We start from the raw sequence: 13,161 nt of genomic DNA, 5'->3' as shown, positions 1-13,161 counted from the left end.
CAGGTGGAGTTGAAGCAATGACATACATAAGAACAAATGTTTCATCAGATCCAGATCTTTCCTATCCTGACATGGAATTGTTTTTTGTTAGTGGATCGTTGAATACCGATTACGGTGTTGCTTATAGAAAAATTTTCAATATTCCGCCTGCTACATATGATAAAATTTGGAGGCCCTTAGAGGGAAAGCCGGTATATCAAGTAAGTAGAAAATCATCTTGATGTGAAAAGTTTGGAGTTCAATATTTATTCGATTCTGTGCTCTTTTTGGATTTGTATATGCGTGTAGTAGGTCAGGTGTATAGAATTATCATGCAAATCCTAATATGACTTATTCGTACTGCTAGCTTTTACAATAACTTTAGATACCGTCAATGTCACTGTTTATGTGATAGTTTTATAACATGCTATTATAAATTGAAGGTACATGTAAATTGTGATGGCACTTTTTTTAAGGACAAAACACAAGCATTACAGAAAAATCCTTAAGGCGCTTTCAGTGCGGTGCCTGTGCGAAAGTAGCGATTCACATTGGATTTGAATCGCTGAAATTGCATGAAATAAAATATTATTTGAGGTTATTCATGCATACGAGTATGTATGAATGTTCACCGTGATTTCTTTGAATTAAATTTTTGAATCTATTATAATCCATAATCAATCAATCATTGAGTCTATACTTGTCATTTGATGCGTGGTGGGAACAAACTTAATTTTTATGTTAATGTTGAATTGGAATTATTAATGGAAATGCAGACTTCAGCGTATGAAACAACAAGAAAGGGCATCGTGACTTTAAATTGTAGTACAAACTATCAGACGAGACTACCCAGGACAAATTCGACGCAAGCTTTTCCTATTCACCAAAGCATTTATCCAATGGTTTGAACAAAAACGTTCCAAACCAGCATATTAATCTTTTTGCCTAAAATTTCAATATAAAACGAACTCAACAGAGCTGATTTGGATCAAATTAAATATGTCAAAAAATATATTGCAAATACGTTGACTAAAAATTTCAGTCCAAAATATGATTAATTAACAATTTAAAACTCATTTGTTTTAACATTTCACTGGGCTTGGTTATTAGACAAATTTCATACCTATCGGAAGTATGAAGCCTATAGAATATGCAATTGTTAGGTTGACTATTTTTGCCCCGTCACAACTCTTGGGTAGGCAGATATAAATAGGTAAATCGATACTAGTAACTTACACTGGTCTGGTTAATGAATTAAAGTTATGTTGAAATAAGAATTATTTCATTACAAATACAGTGGTTTAGGGTTGTATGCGAAAAATCAATCCTGAATTCCGGTTGTCCGGTTTTGAAAAGTGAAATATTGATGCGAGTGAATATGTGCGACAGAGAGGCCCCAGCGAACCATCACATGTGACAGGTTAGGTTAGGTTAGGTTCGGTCCAAAGTGAGTGGGTCTATTCTACTCTCCACCGCAACCCGCTAGGTTTTATTGTGGATCAAACATTTTCACACTCGACCAAATAAACCCAGCTTCTTAACGAAACCGATTAGTTTGTATGGTGAGTGGTCTTTCAGGTCAGATGGTACGGCTCTGACCCAGCGGGGCAGGCACAAAGTATGTGCTCTACTGTTTCATCATTTTCCAAACAGAGGCGACACACACTGTCTTTCCACAGTCCGAGTCTCTGCATATGATGATTCAAATGACAATGACCTGTAAGAGGGCCTGTTAGACATTGTAGTTTATCCCTACTGGAGTCCAACAACTGTTTGGTTTTGAGAATGAACGCCTTGGAGTGAGCCAATCCTGGAAGATTTTGTCAGAAGTCCATACATCTTCTTGCCATCCAGGTGTTCAATTTTTGTTTGGCAAAGCATAAAGCGATGCCAATGACAGGTTCTGGTACGATGAAGCTGCTTGCAGCACCCTCCTTTGCAAGGGGGTCACCAGCCTCGTTGCCTTCCAGGCCAGTATGGCCAGGAATCCATACCAGAGACAATCTGTTGAGTATTCCTATCGATGAGAGTCATTATTGGCAATTTGCTACCAATTTAGACGTTGCTCGGTAGGAGCCAAGAGCTTCCAACTCCGCTTGACTGTCCGAGAATATTTTCATTGACTTGTGTATGAGGTTGGATTCTTCAAATCTCTCAGCACACAATTCAATAGCGTAAATTTCCGCTCGAAATACAGTCGCATAGGTTCCTAGGCAGATTGATATCTCTGTCCTGGGTCTGCGACTGAAAACACCTGCACCAGAACCGAAATGTGTTTTTGATCCATCTGTGAACCAACAAATATCTGATCATATGTGATAGAAGAAAAGACAGCATTGCAACTGTATGTAGTTAATCCATTGAATGAAAGAGAATGCGCGTGCTATTCGTCCGTTAAAATGAGTTAGTTTAATTTTGCACAAGATATATGAGTCTATCACTATCCTTTTCATTTTCACGGAAAAATAGCATACGCAATCTCTTGCATTCAATGGACAAACTACACACATATGTGTCCTCTTCTATCGCATGGGATGGTTCGCTGGGATCTCTTTGTCACAAGTATTCACTCGCACCAATATTTTACTTTTCAAAACTCGACAACCGGAATTCAGGACTGATTTTTCGCAGACAACCCCGATACCACCGTGTTTCTAATGAAATAATCTTCATTTTAACTCAACTTCAATTCATTAACCAGACCAGTGCGAATAACTAGTATCGATTTACCTGTTTATACCTGCCTGCCCAGAGTTATGACGGGAAAAAATTAGTCAACCTAACTTCAGCATATTCTTTAGGCTTCATACTTTTCATTGGTATGGAATTTGCCCGTTAACCAAATCAGTGAAATGTTTGATAAATATAAGTTTTAAATTATTAATTAATCAAATTCCGGACTGAAATTTTTTAGTCAATCCAATTGGAACATATTGATTTGATATAAAATAATATTCATCCATTAAACAGCTTGGTGAAGGTCGCTTTACACTGCGATCCTATACTATTTATGTCATTCGGCCAGTTGAATATTTTACAAATAAATTTCCTATATCGAAGCTGTCACTACAAAATAGGATAGTCGACTTCATTTCTGTTTGTTTGTGAAGAATTTTGTCCCTTCTGTTGTGGAATCGTGGCCGTTGATTTCAAGATTGATGCACTCTGCTACCGGTGAAATTACGGAAATGAAAATTTTGATGTACAACGTTGATATAAAAAATTATACTTGGATCAGCACTTCTGAAACACCCACATAAAAAAAAGTCGCACATTTCACCCATTATTGAATAAAATATAGAAAGAGCAGAACAAGAGAGCGAATCTATTGATAACCAGCAGAGATAATTTTTCACATCCGATACAATCCTAATATGTCAACGAAGGGCAACACAATTTACCTTTTTTTTGCGATAAAAATTTTAGTTATTGGTATCATCTCGCGGCAACGTCAGAACTTTTACACTTGGTCTACAACGCATTCCAGCAACCACCAGTGTATATACATCTTAGGTTCATTCTATTCAGTTCTATTCTGTAATAATTTTTTTACCTCTTTCAATCCAGCGTAATTCATGTATACCTGTTGGAAAAACACCCAGTATGTTATAATTATGTAATCGAAAAGTATTATTTGCGATATGCAACGAATGCACAAATTAAGAACTACACTTCAACTTATTTTCTGATAACGTGCTTGATATTAAAGGAGGTTATTTTTGGGACCGTTTCAAGGAAAACATGTGAAAATCTCTATTATAAAATGAAATTTCGAACTGATGTACGTACATTGAACTTCAGGTTTGAATGGCTTTTAAAACCCCCCTTGCATAAAACAACGATAAAAACAAAAGAAAAACAACAATAAAAATTAATTGGCGCTCCGGGGTGACTTCATTGATTCCAGTGGCGCATTTGCTTTTTTAGCTGAAGGAAAACCCGAAAAAACCTGCAGCACCACATCATCTGAAGATCTTGATCTAACAATGTCCTCTCTCTTATAAAACAAAATGTAGGGTGTCTCCAGAGGCTCCAATAAATTCAATGCATCGCCAGAACACTTCGTGACACGACTATCGTCAAACTTAAACCAGTTCGTTTCGTCTTTGACCAAGGCGTAATAATGATCAAATTCAACGCCAGAACCACAGTGAACAATGACTGCGTGAATATTATAATAGTGGTCTGCTAGGTTGAAATGTTCAACTATTTCGAACCTTCCAAAGAGTTTCTTGATTCCGTTAGAGGTTGAGTCTTGTTTGAAAATCATCAGTGTTATTATTAGATTGACTGGTGCCTCAGCTATACTTGTTTCCTTATAACAGTCAGTTAGTTTGGCGCATGTTTGACAATACAGTCGATCATCACCTGTTAAAAATTCCATTTTCAGATGATTTAACAATAAGCTTTGCACGGACTGGTTATTAGTCATATTAGGAAAAGCTAGATGAAGTTCCAGAAATTCAAATGAATTTTCGGTACTTCTTGAACATTTACCACGAAGTAAACAAGTGAGGATTTTTCCAGCAAAAGATTTACAAACACAAGATGAGATGGGCAGTACGGAATCATTCAGTCCAGAGCGGTCAGGAGTATTGATTTTGCAATTGTTTTGCTCACGAAGAGTATTCAACAAGAACCCCAAGAATTTGGAACAATCCTCTTGTTGTCCTAACGAGTATCTAGTGGACTTCAAAGACTCCAGGAAATCGGTTGGGGGGAAAGATGATATCTTCTTACGAAACTGCAGCTGCATGAACAGGTGTTTGAGTTTGATGAATAAGTAGGAAACATTCCCGTTCTCGTTCATCATTAAAACTTCGTTCTTGAAATTCTTCGTTATGAATAACACTTGTAAAATGCTATTCATGTAGCAATTGTTTCCTAAATTATCCAATCCAATTTTCTTCTCTAGATTTTCAGGACAACTATTTACTGATTCGTAAGGAAGAACATGTTTCACAGAATCTCCATAAGAACCATTTCTCAAGCTGCGAAGAATGACCTGAGTCCACTGACCGCACTGAACAAAAAGAAAGTGGATCAATCACTTGTGAATTAACCTCGATAGGAGACTGATGAATATCCACATATCTCGGCTTATTCCGAAGAGGTTTCAGTTTCGTACTGAAATTAGGGCAATGCATGATCTCATCAAAATTATGTGAAGGAGGAATAGTTCCAAGTACTGAAGCAGCATTGCCACGTTGAATAGCAATACTGATTCTTTCTATCAAAAAAGAGGTAGAACGGTGATCTTTCGTTGCTTGGCCTATTCTCCTTTCAAGTTCATGATCGAATAACAGAGACTCCGGACTTGGAACTTTCGGCTAGATGGGAAGCCGCGACCGTGTCAACGCAAGTGAAGTCCCATACCACAGGTTTACCGTATTTCCATGGTATGAGAGACATACCATCTGGTCGTTTACCGTCATCTCGACTGGTACCTAAGGGTTCCAGAATTGCAGGAACAGATATCGAAAATTTACAATAAATTTCGAACAGTTTGAAAGAGATGGGGGTAAATGAGTTCAAAGAGAATCTGAAAATTATTTTATTGATGAAACGCGATAACTGTTTATTTTATTCATAAATTTTTCCGGTATATTGCGCTTTCTTAGGTTGAGTAAAAGAACAGCTCAATTGTATATTCAAACAATATTTCTATATCATTTTATAAAAAAGTTGAACTCCGCCTATTTTGTCAATTATCAAGTTAGAAAAATTATTTATTATATTAAAATGGAAAATAAAGTCGCTATATCATTTTTTAACTGTAGTTTGCGCTGGTCAGGCTCTATTCCCCGAAGCCCCGATACATTCGGGAGGGCGCGCCAGCATTATCAACCAACGACCACTTCCCACACAGTGGAGTAAGTGATCATTGGGTCCGAGAATTATGTGCCCTGAGCAAGCGCAGTGAGCCAAGAATGACATCCTTCTGCATCTGACCGGCTAAGATTTCTGCCTGAGTGGGGCAAGTCGGTATGATTTTAAGATTCGAGGGTAGAGAGAGCATCATTTCACCAAGGACTCCAATAATTAGAACAACCATCTTGACAGAGTGGTCCGGATAGAGTCTGCGGAGTTCGAAGAGAAAATCTCGATATTTTATCCATTTTTCCTTTTCTTTTCGGACGAAATTCGTCTCGCCATGAGTTGAAAACTCCACGACAAATATCGTCTTGCTCTGGTGGTCGAGAAGGACTACATCTCATTAGCTCATTAGCTCATTAGCTCATTAGCTTGTATGAGCCTGAGGGTGGGGAACGAATAGTTCCAATAAATATGGCACTTCTCGTTTCCCACAACGGATTCAATATCCCCCGGAGCGTAGGGCAACACCGATCTCTCGTCAATACCGTGAGAGTGCGTAGATGATAATATAGCACTCTTAGGGCCACGTGTTGTCGATGGATATAGGCCGAGACCGCATATGCTAGACATGCTGATAGCAAGTGCGATAGGGCCTCGAGCGCCTCGCGGCAGGCCTTGCACCTTGTGTCAGGAACCCCATCCCATGACTGCGGTAGACTAAGGTGTTGAAGACACCATCCTGGCAAGTCATGATGAACCCCTCAGTTCCCGACTTCAGTCCACTCGACCTGAGCAAGCCAAGGTTTCCAATATTATTGAAGAAGACCCCATGCATTGGCTTATCCTTGTGTCTCCGCAGAAGTGAGGTGATCTCTGCAGCTTTTATATGAGCTTTTTGCTGAACGGGTTCGAACTTGGTGACAGAGTTGTGGTCACCTCGTTCAGTGTCGAAAACTGAACCAACCATGCAGAGAAGGGGATTCGAACTCCTGACGACTTTACAGGCTATATCCAGTACCATTCTATCATGTAGACACTCCAAACTCGAAAGTTCACGGCCTTCCTGTTTTCGGGGGATGTACAATCATGGAACGGACGATTTGGGATGCAAACTCCTGAAGAGGTGCATCATTTTTCGGTCTTTACGTCGAGTTGATACAGCTCCCCTCCTGAGTCCACTTCACTACTCCAAACGAGTAGAGTTAGATTGAAACTTCAAGCATATTTGTTGAAGCAACTTTATTCCTCCATGACAGTTCCGATGACCAGATCTGTCTGAATTTGTGATGATACTTGCCGCGGAAAGAGATCTTCACCGTTGTTACCTATTATGAGTGGCGTTGTTCCACCCCGAGGTAAGTATACGTCTCTCCGACATCCAAATGGTGTAGGATGCTTCCATCTACGAGCTGCACATTCTCTCCGTAGTTCCTGCATCGTCGTCTTTTGCAGACTTGTCTTTCCCAAATTTCATACCGATAGCATGCGTGTATCACCCTCAAGGACTGATTGAGATCCTTCTCTCCAGAGGCATACAGTTTAAGATCATTCACATAAAACAAATGGTTTCCGGGGATGCCACAGTTATACCCTCGAGTATTTCTGAGTGCAACGGATATTGACAATAGTGAGATGCAGCAGAGAGGGGGCTGAGGAAATCGCCCTGAAATACACCCCTTCTGAAAGTGACCAACCCTATATGGATTCTTGCTTGACCAGATGTTATGATGAAGCGAGTTCGCCAAAGTGGTATCAGGTGTTCAATGCATCTCACTATTTTGTCGGGTACCGCAAGGCATTTGAGCAAAGGCAAGATAAGCTCATGCGATATTGTATCAAATGCCGTACGGTAATCGATCCAGACCATAGAGAGGTAATGCTTATATTTTACCGAGTCCTGCGTTACACATCTATCGATGAGCAGGTTCTCTTCACACCCAGCTACTCCTCTCTTCGACCCTCTCTGCTCATATATCCGTTCGAACACTCTGTTAACTGCGGTGAGTATTCGTGTATATAAGATGCTTGTAAACAAATTATAACACGAATTCAAGCATGTTTTCGGTCTGTAATTCTTAGGAATCGACAAATCTCCGCTTTTGGGGATAAGAAAGGTCCGCCCCTCGACAAACCAATCCGGAATCGGCTGCTCTCCGTCCAGCCATGAGTTGAAAACTCTGGCAAGATGGTGATGGCTGCTTATTAGTTTTTTCCACAAATAAGTGTTCAGACCATCTGGGCCTAGAGCAGCTAAGTTCTTGGAACCCACAAGGGCTCTTCGAATGTCATCTGGGGTTATCTGGTTGCGCAGTTCATTGAGTTCAGGCTGTCGATGCTCTCTGTTGAAAGCTTCGAACTGCGCTAGGGCTGGAGTGTCTAAGTTGAGTTCCTGCGGGTGTTCATAGATATATTTCCAGAAGGATTCCACCTGATCAGCCGTCGGCGGATTATCCACAACATGTGGAGGCTCTTGGAATAAGCAAGATGGTTTTCCGCGATACTTCTCGCTCGCCTCAGTAGTGGCTTCTTAGCAGCCATTGGCATTCGTATCTTATCAAGGCAGTGCTGTTTGGTGGCCAGCAGCACGCCTTGACTTAAAGTGTGATGGGTACGCCGTAGTTTGGCGGCTATTTGCCGACCTGTGGGCGTAAAAGGCCTGTTGGCCGCCCAGTAATCCCTCACACATTGGATACGAGACGTGTTGTTTCGCCAACGTGATCTTAGCCTTCATCTTGTGTACATGCCGTTCAACCTTCCGAATCGGAAGGCCGGGATTTCGTCCTTCCGATTCGGAAAGCGATTGGACGACGCTATTATTATCATTGTTATTATCATTATAATTTTTATTATATGTCCTGAAGATTTCAGCTTTGTATGTAAAAAATATTGAAGTTTTCACATTATTTTTTTTTCATATGTAGAGTGCGCATAATAACTGTTACCCCCCTATCTAACTCGTTACTGGACTCTTGATTCCTACAATGTCTATTTGAGTATAAACAGTTCACCCCTAATTTCATCTCTTACTGGAGGGGACTACCTCTTTCGAAAAATTTAAATAGCATGGGGTAGTGAGTGATAGCTCATTTGATAGGTTTTTGTTCTCTATTCAACCGTGCAAAGGAACTGAAATTTGCTACATTCATTCAAGAGTTATGATTCTTTAAGAATAACGACAGTTAACATAGCATAATCACCCTTAGAATTGAAAATTCGGCCCTGTTTGCCTGATATCGGTTTTGGTTCAGACGTCAGGTGGGACGTCATTTGCGTAGATATTATCTGCACATTTTTGTAGGTGTTTTTGGATATTTGAGAATTAGTGGTCAATACAAGAAACTGATATCACGGAGAGTGTGAGTCAGTATATTCCAGCTGTTGGTTGTGCTTGATATTCATTTTCAAACAATAGTTGCACCACGTGCGTTAAATGAGAAATGCAAAGCGATTGTTATTTTTGGTGAGGTCCATCGTAATTATCATGAGTCAGTACGAATGTTCAGTGAACGTTTTCCAGATCGCCCCAGAGACAGACATTATTTCAAACAGTTAGTGAAGAAATTTTATGAGAACGGTAGTGTGCAAAATAAAACACGTTCTGAGCGATCAACTATAGAAGAGGATAAACAAGGAGACATTATGAGCGAGTTTGTGAATAATCCGTTCTCATCGGGTAGAAAAAACTGTTGCCATGAATTTTGAGGTTTCGCAGATGACGATATTGAGAGTTCTAAATAAAAAAAATTGCATTCCTACAAAATAAAAATGGTGCATGAACTGACAGACGATGATCCAGACCGCCGTCTAGAATATTGTGGAACTGTCTAACAATATTTTGCAAAATCTCAGGTATTTGAAACACGTTTGTTTCAGTGATGAAGCTACTTTTTTTAAACGGTGCATAGACATAATGTGAGGTACTGGTCCGATGAAAATCCTCGACATTATTCTGCAACAACATGGAGCTCATTTTGCAGTTGCTGGTAGGACTTATTTGAATACAGTTTATGCAGGACGATGGATCGGGCGCCGAGGATCTGTGGAATGGCCTCCAAAATCACCAGATCTAACACCTTTAGATTTCTTCCTATGGGGTTACCTAAAATCTGAAAACTACTCAGTGTCACTCTATTCAAGAGTTGCGTGCACGGATTACGGAAGTTTGTGCAACAATTACTCGCGATACTTTGCAAAGCGTCATTACTGAAACTAAAAATAGACTCTATTTTCGCCAGGAGGTCAACGAGGAACATTTTGAACATTTACTGTAATAACAGAAGTTAGTTTTAGTTTAGTTGCCTTCATGTTTCTGGTATAATTCTTTGCACGGTTGAATAGAAAATGAAACCCGTTTTCAAATGAGTTATCACTCACCACCCTATGCTATTTTAATGTTTCGACAGGGTTGCTCCCTGCCAGTAAGGGATGGAATTAGGGGTGAACTATTATACAAAAATGTACATTGGAGAAATAAAAAAATCGACGTGTATCGGCGATTTTCCTAATAAGAGTCCAGTAACGAGTTAGATAGGGGAGGTAACACTTATGATGCGCACTGTATATTAGGTTGTTTCAAAAGTTTTTTTGTCCGATCTTCATAATTTTTTTTTGGTCAATTTTAGTACTCTGCAGTTCAGAAGCTGAGACCGTTAGGGCATACATTCATATGATTTTGTTCCAAAATGGACCCAAAAATAATTCATTGAATATGAACAAAGAAACACCTTGTATACTGAGGTAGATACAGTTTGCTTTTGTTGCGAAATGTATTATAATAATGAAGGCTCATCAATGACATATACATGTTATGATTTTGTACACTATTTCGTTAACTAAAAGAAGTTTTTATTCTGCAGATATTACCTATGCTAGTTCATCCAAAATCCAAAGGATACATAGAATTGAGGTCTAGAGATCCATTAGATTCACCCAAATTCTATGCAAACTATTTGTCTGATCCTGAAAATCATGATGTCAGAACTTTCATAGCGGCAATAAGGGAAATACAAAGGATTAGCCAAAGTCCGTCTCTACAAAGATATGGAGCTCAAATAGTTGACACTAAAATACCTGGTAAGTGCTAATGTAAGTAAAAAATATTATTTTTCATGTGAGATCTGTCACACCGCTATGTGGAACGATGGTTCGAGCCCTACTCCTGGACGATTGTTTTTTACTGCTTATCGTCCAACCGGTGCAATGAATCGTTGAAAGAAAAGATCTTGTTAATCTTTAGCTCGAACAAGTTTCGTCTTGTGAAATTGTTGCCAAATTCGACAAAAGTGATAATTGCAAGAGGATATGAAAATATTTCTCACAGAAGCTTTTCAAGTATTTTTAAGTTATGAAGAGAACAAAATCTAGCCTGGTAGGCTGAATTAAAAAGGAACATGAAGTACCAAATTATGTCTGCTACAGCGGCAGACATCATCAATGGTATATGCGTTGACTGCGAGGAATAAGTTTAAGGGAAACTTGCTAAGAAAGCAAGAAAATAAGTTGTTGAAAATGGAACACACAAATATGTGTAGATCATGCAAAGTTATTTTCAGATGCATACTGGCAGGAAAAAGATCTCCCGAATCAAGTTCTTCCACATGAACATTGATTCAATTCCACAACGAATGTTTGGAGTGCAAAGTGAATAGGAAATAGTGATTTCCTTATAATGGTAGAGGAGTATTTGTTTCAAAAATACTTTCTCTTCATGTAATTCAATGTTCTTGTGAAAGTAGCTGTTTGGGGAGGGCTTTTTTCTTTCAGCTCGTGTCTGAAAGTAACTTCTATGCATGATCTACACATCTAAATAGTTTATATCAAAATCAAATGCTTTCTTTCTTTCGAAAGTAGGAGTTACGTCGGTTCAGGCAGACAGTGACGTCATCACACAAGTCAGGTTGCTTCTCAGCTCGCCAGACAAGACAGACAGACCACCCAGTAAACCAGAGTGCACCAAATTGTCACGTGGTGTCCTCAAACCGTCACCCAGCTAGCTAGGCGGTGAGCCAATCAGAGTATACCAAATTGTCACGTAGTGTCGTCAAAATGTCACCCAGTTCACCAGCTAATCAGAGCTCACGTTTCTGCATCTCAGAACATCGTGGAGGGAGATTCGAATTTTCCGTGAAGATAAATAATTCAAGCAGACAGACAATCAGGATCAGGCATATCCCTTAACGAAACAGACCACCCAGTCACGTGGCGCGCTTATATCAGCCCATCTTTTTGCTCAACACATTTTTGTTTCATGACGTAATAATAAGAATTTTCCAAAGTATATTTCCTTTTCAGGTTGTGAAGGCTACCAGTTCAATAGTGACGAATATTGGGAATGTTCGCTGAGAACCGTTATTGGCAGTCTCTACCATCAAGTTGCTACTTGCAAAATGGGTCCTAAGATTAATGGAGCATCAGTAGTAGATCCTCGTTTGAGAGTTCATGGAATAAAACAGTTACGTGTGGTCGACACAGGTGTTATACCACTTCCTCTGACTGCTCATATAAATGTGCCAGCGTATGCGATTGGAGAGAAAGCTGCTGATTTGATAAAATCTGATTGGTTCAACAAATGATCTCGTTGGGCACAGCCATGAATTACTTTATAAAGCATAAGGAACTACATTCAGAACTGATTAAGTTTATATTTAATTATGTTGGCAATACATATACAAAGATATTGTAAATCTAATACCACTTTTCCATTGAAACTTTTATTGAACTATCAAAATACGACCATAATTTTTTCATACAGGGTCTGTATTTTCATGCTCACTTATACTTAGGCTTGTCCTTCAAGGACAATCAAGAACAACAATTAAATCATAGTTCAGCCCAGCATTACTTATGAGACTTTTGGCAAGTTGAGAAATTTCGAAAATCCACCAAAATGATATTTACCAGCAAAATATGTAACTTTTTTTAAGGGTATCTGGAACATGCAATAAATCAATATACAGTTTGAGATCGATAATAGGCCATTTTTCTCAAACAATAGTGCGTAAATTTTATTACTTATTGACTTCCTTAACTTTTCTCGAAAAATAAAGAGTAAAATGTTAAAAATTGATGGATGTAGCCGTTACTACGTGGTAGGAGATCATAATGAAAAGATAAATGAAAATTTCTATGTTTTTTACCACTTAAAAGTGGTAAAAAATATAGAAATTTCCATTTCTCTCTTTATTAAAGATGATGTTTTTGAGCATTTTTGAGTATTCTAATCATCCTAGTTAAATCATTTTTGAATGATAGAAAAACAATAATTTTTTATTTTCAGAGAACTTTCTCCGTGAAATTTTGATCAAAATTTTTTCAGTTTATTTTTATGGTGTAACTGTTGAAGAATTATTTTCATAATTTATTAAT

General features: G+C 38.8%; 1 protein-coding gene across 2 annotated transcripts in view; it reads left to right on the top strand.

Moving 5' to 3' along the window:
• Nucleotides 1–12,917, top strand: part of LOC111513700 (glucose dehydrogenase [FAD, quinone]) — a 103,671-nt gene extending 90,754 nt beyond the window's left edge. For both annotated transcript variants that reach the window (XM_074178996.1, XM_074178995.1), the window contains 3 exons: nt 4–200; nt 10,653–10,869; nt 12,088–12,917. In XM_074178996.1, the coding sequence (XP_074035097.1) occupies nt 4–200; nt 10,653–10,869; nt 12,088–12,368 (695 nt within the window). In that variant the 3' untranslated portion in view covers nt 12,369–12,917. The remainder of the gene's footprint in view (nt 1–3; nt 201–10,652; nt 10,870–12,087) is intronic.
• Nucleotides 12,918–13,161: the final 244 nt, after the last annotated feature.

The sequence above is a fragment of the Leptinotarsa decemlineata genome, unplaced genomic scaffold (assembly GCF_025532065.1).
Source record: "Leptinotarsa decemlineata unplaced genomic scaffold, Ldec_3_MD MMD2_tig00004307_RagTag_RagTag, whole genome shotgun sequence".
NCBI classification, from domain to species: Eukaryota; Metazoa; Arthropoda; class Insecta; order Coleoptera; family Chrysomelidae; genus Leptinotarsa; species Leptinotarsa decemlineata.
Note: the sequence above shows the minus strand (reverse complement) of the source record. Positions and strands in the feature narration are given on the sequence as shown.